This window comes from Etheostoma cragini, chromosome 5 (genome assembly GCF_013103735.1).
Source record: "Etheostoma cragini isolate CJK2018 chromosome 5, CSU_Ecrag_1.0, whole genome shotgun sequence".
NCBI classification, from domain to species: Eukaryota; Metazoa; Chordata; class Actinopteri; order Perciformes; family Percidae; genus Etheostoma; species Etheostoma cragini.
In genome coordinates, this window is record NC_048411.1 from 2,662,002 (window position 1) to 2,670,147 (window position 8,146).

The 8,146-nt window shown below is 37.2% G+C and overlaps 1 protein-coding gene and 1 long non-coding RNA gene across 2 annotated transcripts in view; one reads left to right on the forward strand and one right to left on the reverse strand.

Moving 5' to 3' along the window:
- Window positions 1-4,687: 4,687 nt before the first annotated feature.
- The window catches only part of fam189a2 (family with sequence similarity 189 member A2), a 17,051-nt gene continuing 13,592 nt past the window's right edge, over window positions 4,688-8,146 (reverse strand). The window contains exons 9-11 of the mRNA XM_034872943.1: window positions 7,444-7,632; window positions 6,611-6,936; window positions 4,688-5,336 (exon numbers count right to left, since the gene is read on the reverse strand). Coding sequence (XP_034728834.1) covers window positions 5,049-5,336; window positions 6,611-6,936; window positions 7,444-7,632 — 803 coding nt within the window. The 3' untranslated portion in view covers window positions 4,688-5,048. The remainder of the gene's footprint in view (window positions 5,337-6,610; window positions 6,937-7,443; window positions 7,633-8,146) is intronic.
- Window positions 5,964-8,146, forward strand: part of LOC117945466 — a 23,015-nt gene continuing 20,832 nt past the window's right edge. The window contains exon 1 of the long non-coding RNA XR_004656818.1: window positions 5,964-5,982. This is a non-coding gene — a long non-coding RNA (uncharacterized LOC117945466). The remainder of the gene's footprint in view (window positions 5,983-8,146) is intronic.

The following is an 8,146-nucleotide window of genomic DNA, read 5'->3' on the forward strand; positions in this document are numbered from 1 at the left end:
ACATGCTATACTCTGACTTTTTATACTTCCTGCACTTTGACTTTTTATACGTACAATACTCTTACTTTTTGTACAAAAACTGTACCTTGGCTTTTTATGCATACGATTCTATGACTTTTTTATACATACAATACTATGACTTTTCATACAAACAATACTTTTTATCTACTTATTATACTATTACTTTTCAAAAAAGCAATAAAATGACTTTTTTTTCTTACTATACTATTTATACAAACTATACTATGATTTCTTATGAATTTTTACACATACAATACCATGATCTTTTCTACATACAGTACTATGACTTTTCATACATACAATACTATAACTTTTTATACAAACTATACTATGATTTTTTATACTTACTATGCTATGACTTTTTATACATAAAATACTATCACTTTTCATACATACAATACTATGACTTTTTATACTTCCTATACTATGACTTTTTAAACATACAATACTATGACTTTGTATACATACAATACTATTAATTTTTATACATACAATACTATGACTTTTTATTCATACAGTACTATAACTTTTTACATACAATACTATGACTTTTTACACTTACTATACTATGACTTTTTATACATACAATACTATGACTTTGTATACATACAATACTATGACTTTTCATACATACAATACTATGATTTTTTATACTTACTATAACATGACTTTTTTATACATACAATACTATGACTTTTTACACATACAATACTACGACTTTTTATACTTATTATACCATGACGTTTTTACATACAATACTATAAGTTTTTATACCTACTATACTATGACTTTTTATACATACAATACTATGACATTTTTCACATACAATACTATGACTTTTTATACTTACTATACTATGACTTTTTATACATACAATACTATGACTTTTTACACATACAATACTATGACTTTTTATACTTACTATACTAGGACTTTTTATGCATACAATACTATGACTTTTCATACATGCAATACTTCAACTTTTTATACTTACTATACTATTACTTTTCATAATTTCTATACTATGACTTTTTAGACATACTATTCTATGACCTTTTATACATACTAAACTATGATGTTTTATACTTATTATACTATTACTTTTCACACATACAATACTATCACTTTTTATACTTACAACACTATGACTTTTCATACATTTTGTTCTATGACTTTTCATACTTACTATACTGTTACTTATTTTTTGTTCTATACTATGACTTTTTATACTTACTTTACTCTGACTTTTTATACATACAATACTGTGACTTTTTATACCTACTATAATATGACTTTTTATACATACAATACTATAACTTTTTTACATAAAATACTATGCCTTTTTATACTTATTATACTATTACTTTTCACCCATACAATACTATTACTTTTCATACATACAATGCTATGACGTTTCATACTTACTATACTATGACTTTTTATACTTACTATACTGTGACTTTTTATACTTACTATACTATGACCTTTTTATACTTACTATACTATGACCTTTTTATACTTACTATACTATTACTTTTCATACGTTCTATACTATGACTTTTTAGACATACAATTCTATGCCTTTTTATACTTATTATACTATTACTTTACACACATACAATACTATGACTTTTTATACATACAATATTATGACTTTTTATACTTACTATACTATTACTTTTTATACGTTATATACTATGACTTTTTACACATATAATACTATGACTTTTTATACATACAATACTATGACTTTTTATACATACTATGCTACGACTTTTTATACATACAATACTATGACTTTTCATACGTACAATACTATGATTTTTTACACTTACTATACTATGACTTTTTATACATACAATACTATAACTTTTAATACATGCTTTGCAATGACTTTTTTAGTTTTCTTGGCATACTATACTTTGACTTTTTGATACAGTTTTTACTTACTATACTATGACTTTTTTTTTACATACTATGACTTTTTTTTTAAATATGTATTATGAGTTTTTCAACATCTCCAGATGCCGCTGCTTCATAATAAAAGCTTTAAAAAAACAAACAGGGGACCTTTATTGTGAAGGATTTATAGTGAATTCAAATGTTTAACTCGCTGCTTTGACCGCTCAGCGCTGTGGAGATAGGTCTGGCAATGCAATACGCAGATTTATTCTGCTGAACCATAACAAAACAGAGATCCTATTGACCCAACCATAATCCCACAAGTATGATATAATATACAAAACAGAGTTCAGTAGGTGGTCTGAATGTGGCCCAGGACACATGCGTCCACACAAGTTTGAAATCTTTATTATAAAAGCAGAACATATTGTTTGTTGGCCAGACTTCAACCTTATTACTAAAGATAAAAGTTACTTTGAAGACCTTACTTTGAATTCAAAGTACATTTCAGTAAACTTCAGGTCATATATAAACTACATTTTTTAGCATGCTTGTGATTAATGCGTTTATCAGCTTTTTCAATGCAAAGTGGTGCAGCCCCCTTCTCCTTTGAGACATCATATTCCCCTCTCAGCTGTTTAGGGTGATGCTTCTTTGTTCTATGCAATGGATATGTCTGATAATATAAAACTATTTCTTCTTTCAGCATGTTCCATCCATGTATCGGATCTTCCACTTTTGAAAGTATTACAGTTTAGCTTCCAGCTTTTCTAGCAATGTATTCCAGCTCTTAGCTTATGCAGGTAACACTTCACCTTCCACCTCTCACAGTTTATCCTTTAATCTTCCAGGGTTTTCAGCAGTAAAAGACATTTGAGATTTTTCAAACAATTTGTTTCTTATTTATTCATTTTCATGAATGTTTCTCACAGCCCTCTCTTCTCTACTTAATCATACTTTCAGCTAGAAAATAAATGCACACCTCACAAAGTTCTACATCTTTTGGGGTTGTTGAACTTTAAAAATAATTCATATTTTCAAAAAACCTTTAAATATTCCACATGGTATACATGACTGGTGTTGTTCAACTCTTCAATTAAATTCATACTAAATAAAACCATTCCCACTTTTCCAACTATTCTCACTTCACCTAATTAAGCAGTTAAGCTAGCAATCCAGTTAAACAATTTAACTCTTTTTTTCTGCAGGAAATGCAATTAGTTAAAAAGAATAGTTTTTTTTTCATTAAGATGTCTTAAGGGGCTCACTAAAAAAATTGTCAAATCATTGTTTAGTTTTATGAGTTGATATACATATGTAAAGGTGTTTAATGTGCACGATATTGTATCCATGACAGACTTTAAGATATCAGCAGATAACAGTAGCTTTTTTTGTGTCTTAATTGTTTAACACTGTTCCAGGATTCTGTTCTGTTACTTCCCGAGCCATTATTATTATTATTATTGAGCTGTGGTTGACACAAAAGGCGGGGTTTACAGCTATGCAACTCTAGCTTTAACTACACATGCTATAACTCTGGCTATGCCTATAGCTGTGGTCAAAGCCTTATGAACAACCACAGCAATAACCATAACTACAACCACAGTAACAGCTAGAGCAAAGAGCTACTGTTGGAGCTCTGGCTTCCTCCACGAATCCGGATCAGAGGGAATCCAGTCCACAGTGCCCCGTGAAGCAGCTGCATAATCCCAGGTGGAGAGCTCGTCCTTGTTGTTTGACAGAAGCTTCACATGTCCCATTCCAAAAAGGACAGTAGGTAGATTGTCGATGTCCCTGCTCCAGCGTGCACCGTCAGTTATCATGGGAAACCCTCGGACCTCTTTTATGAAAAAATACAATTACTGGCTCAGGATTGAGGCACATATATGACGCCATACAGGACAGTCATCTATTTCAAGTCCTGTGACAGAGAACGTAAGTATTAGTAGAACAGCTACAGAAACAAATCCAAAAGCACAGCGTTTTCACAGAACATATAACATGCTGCTTCCTTACAGTTCTTGTACATATTGTGGGAGTTATTGTAATTACCAGTTTACAATATGTAAATACTATTTATTCCAACATTAGTTACTGGGCAACCACATTTTTTACATTTTTTTTACATTATCCAAAGTCTATGCTCAAGGTAGTTAAACCAAATTTATTAATGCTATATTTAACGGGGACAGAAACAGGAGAATCTTTGCCATTATTACCATCACATGGTGCGTGCCCACACACCCAAACGTTTATAACACGAAGACATTTACAGCATTGGAAGAAGTTCCAACACAGTTCCCTTACCGAGGTTGCATTCAACCTCCATGACCGAGCTTTGTTGCCAACCCTGGAGGGCTGTGACTGAATGAAATGGTTAAAATCATCAAATCATTTACAACGTGTACTGGAAAGAACTATATCATTTGGTAATAACTATGGGTAAAATGGTTTGTTAATTAGAATTTGACCTTTTTTTTCTTTTAGTCAATGCACAGCGGGTCAGTTTAACATAAAATAATTAAAAATGTGTCTACAGACATAGCAAAAAAAAAAGCATGAATATTCACTAGTAAGTACTTTCCTATTTTCCCTATAGTTGGTACCAAATTCTATCCAAGAATTCTATCTGGTTGGGAATTCATAATTATTAAGGGAGAATAAAGCATTACTGTTTTATTAAAATCTGAAAATATTTAAGCCAATGCATCTACATTTATTAGATAACATGTTTTAACCCCCCCCCCCCCCCCCCCCCACACACACACACACACACACACACACACACACACACACACACACACACACACACACACACACACACACACACACCTCAAAGCAAACAGCACGTTAAAAGCTGGGTACTATGTTTCAATACAAGGTGCCCATAGATTTTGTATTTCACAGATAAATTATCATAAAAACAGTATTAGCAGAGCAAACAAAGTATTAAAAAAATCTGTATTCATGCACTCATTTGCGCACACACACACACACACACACACACACACACACACGCACACACACACACACACACACACACAGGTTTCCTGTTGAGGTTTAGCAACAGATAAAGCAGCATCCAGCTGTGTTGCCATACAACATATTTATTTCTATACAGTTTTTCAGATCACCGTCTCTCTAAAGACTCCGATCAGACTGTGGGGGCGTTCGGGATGATCCAGGCGGGACCCTGTCCTTGACCCCGCCCTCGACCCCACTTTTCTACTGTTGCCTTGAGGTTCCAGAGACTCAAGGGTAGGACAGGGGAAAGAGCTGAGGTCCCCGCAACTCTGCAGGTGCAGCAGGTCGGGCCTTCTCCGGGGGGGGCGAGGGAAAGTCTGGGAGGAACTGTCTGCTGGCTGCTGGGGAGGTTTAGGCTGACCGGGACCCATCTGGGAGTCGCTGAACACCTGAAAGCACACAGGAAACTAATGTGCATAGACAGAACAAAAATGATTTCCTCATTTGTATATATACAAATATTCAGGGGCGTAGTAATCTCTGAAGTCAGGGGGACAGATTGTTCAACAGGATGATGTTTGTTGAAAGATTCTCCCCCATTTCTTTGATTCTCCAAATCGCTGAATCCAAGTAGCCTACTTTCATTTATGATTGATGGAAATACATTTCCATAAGCCGTTCTACACAGTTTTACTGCCTCATCTGGCCCAACGGGAGACCTGCTAACTTCTCAACACACAGAGGCATGCCGATGAACCAATTGTGTGACATAATATGCAAAAATTGACATTTCAATCCATTACTCAGATGGACATCGGAACTGTAATTTTTTTGCAAAAAAAAATAATGCATTGAAAATGTCAAAAGTCTTGACCCGGGATGACAACACAAGGGTTAACATTTTAACGTGTGATTATGTGAATAATCCTTTGATGGTAACAGCGTCAGCCCCTTTTATGGGCTGAGAACCTTTTCATCAAACTGTCATTTGTCTTGTAGTCAACCAATCCCGGGTGCAGAACCAAACCAGCAGTAAATGTCTCAGCTAACAAATCCTGTGTGTGTGTGTGTGTCTTTGTGTGTGTGTGTGTGTGTGTATCACAGGCTGATGGATCATATCATGTCATCAGTGAGACACACTTCTGCACTGGCTGACAAGTTCCTCCATCACCATCAAAACACACACACACACACACACACACACACACACACACACACACATACACACACACACACACACACACACACACACACACACACACACACACACACACACACACACAGGATTTGTAAGGAGAGACAATCAAACATCACAATATGTTTGAGCATATACATTGCAATATTGGCCAAGCTCCACACGCAGCCGTGATGCCTCTGCTAAATAGTCTCAGGAACTTGTTTTGGTGGTACACGTGTATGTTCAGAAGTAGTTTTAGTTGTCAACAGAAACCTCAGCTTGGACAGATAGTCTAGCTAGCTGTGTGGATTTACCCTGCAGAGATCTGACGAGCAGGTAACCATAGTCCTCAGAAATCCACCAGAGATTAGAACGCCAACACAAAGAAAGAGGAAAGGGACGGACAACTGTCTGAATTTCTAAAATATGTCCTCAATATAGACTATAACAACTATTCCCGTGGCTCCTTTTTTGCACTTTACCTTATTCAAATGTGAAATCTCCCCAAAACTGATGTCTGTATCAGATGTCTGTGTGAACTCCTACCTGTTCTATGTAACTGGCGCAGCGTACAGCCTCCTCCATGTGCTCCTGGTCTGACTGCAGGACACTCCGGATGCTGTCCACCAGCTCCTGGACCTCGGGGGCCAGGCCCTGGGCCGCCGGCTGCTCCAGGATCTTCCTGACCAGCTGCTGCGTGTGTCGGTAGCTCTGGTAGTCCACCATGGAGGAGGGCCGGGGCCGGCGGGGCGTCCTCCTGTCGCCGTTGCCCCGTCGCAGTGTGACCTGGCCCTGGGCGCAGGCAGCCAGCGCGGGCTGGGACGTCTGGGTGGAGGAGTCTGTGGTCTGGGGAGCGTCGCTGCTGCTCAGCGCTGCAGGGAAACAAGGTGGGTGTGTATGTGTACATGGAAAACAGAAGCCATGTTTCCATCAACACAGTGTTATGCATATTACGCTATTTAGAATGAAAATGTCTTATGGAAACAGTGTAATTCAATTCAATTTCCAGAATATTCACTGATCTAACCATTTAAAATGTGACCTACAGTACAGTTATGACTGAATCAACGTTTCACTTTGAAATAGAGCTGGTGTCATTATGATGTCCATTTTAATGTGTGTGTATAGTCACAACACAAGGACACACACACACAGTTGATTTTAAAGTGGTTGGCTTTTAGATACTGTACTGAATAATCTCAAAGTTTGACTGTAGAATGTTGATGGATGGCTGTAATCTGTTGAATTAAGCGACTGCTTATTATGTACAGTCTGGACTGCTGGGTAAAAAAATCATCTCCCACTGGTAAACAGACTTGCAAAGATTGAACAGTTCCACACGAGCAAAAAAAAAGAAAAAAAAAAAAGAAAGAGCCAACCTCTGTCACCGAGGTCCATCAACACCGGGTCGCTGGTGGAGCGGTGGATCCTTGCTCTTCTCCAGGGGGGCGGTGCTGGAGAGGGGGGCTGCGGAGGAGGAGAAGGAGGAGGAGGAGGAGGAGGCTGGTATTGGGGTTTGGCCTGCGGTAAGTGGCCCGGTGATGCCGATACCATTTGGGGACTCCTGTCTTAGACCAAAGACAGAGAGACACATGTGCTATTAGGACAAAAGGCCGTGTCTGACACGTTAAATCAAATGACACAAGAGAGTCTCCAACAAAACAATGCAGCAATAAGTCCCAGAGACGTCTTTACCACAAATGCTGTAAAAATATACTTACTATAAACTATAAAAATGCAGTACAAGTGTGGCGAATACACACACACAAGGGAGACTGCTTTACAAATCTGACAGGGACCACATGAGTGCTCCAAGCAGCTGAAGGTGTCAGGATCCTGAACATGATGAGTACAGGTCGCATCCAGCAGAACCGTCAGAGCAGCAGACTCAATGACTGAAGCTGCACACTGTTCACACTGGTGTGTGTGTAGAACAGATTGTTCCTATCATGTAAAATACAGATTGGTAGAACACGTCTTAAAAAACCCAACCAAAAGTCCAAAGGCCAAGTTGTACTCGAGTGTTTTCATGAATCTTCTTGCTGGACAATTTCTACTTTTTGCCTCCTCTCATTCCCCCTG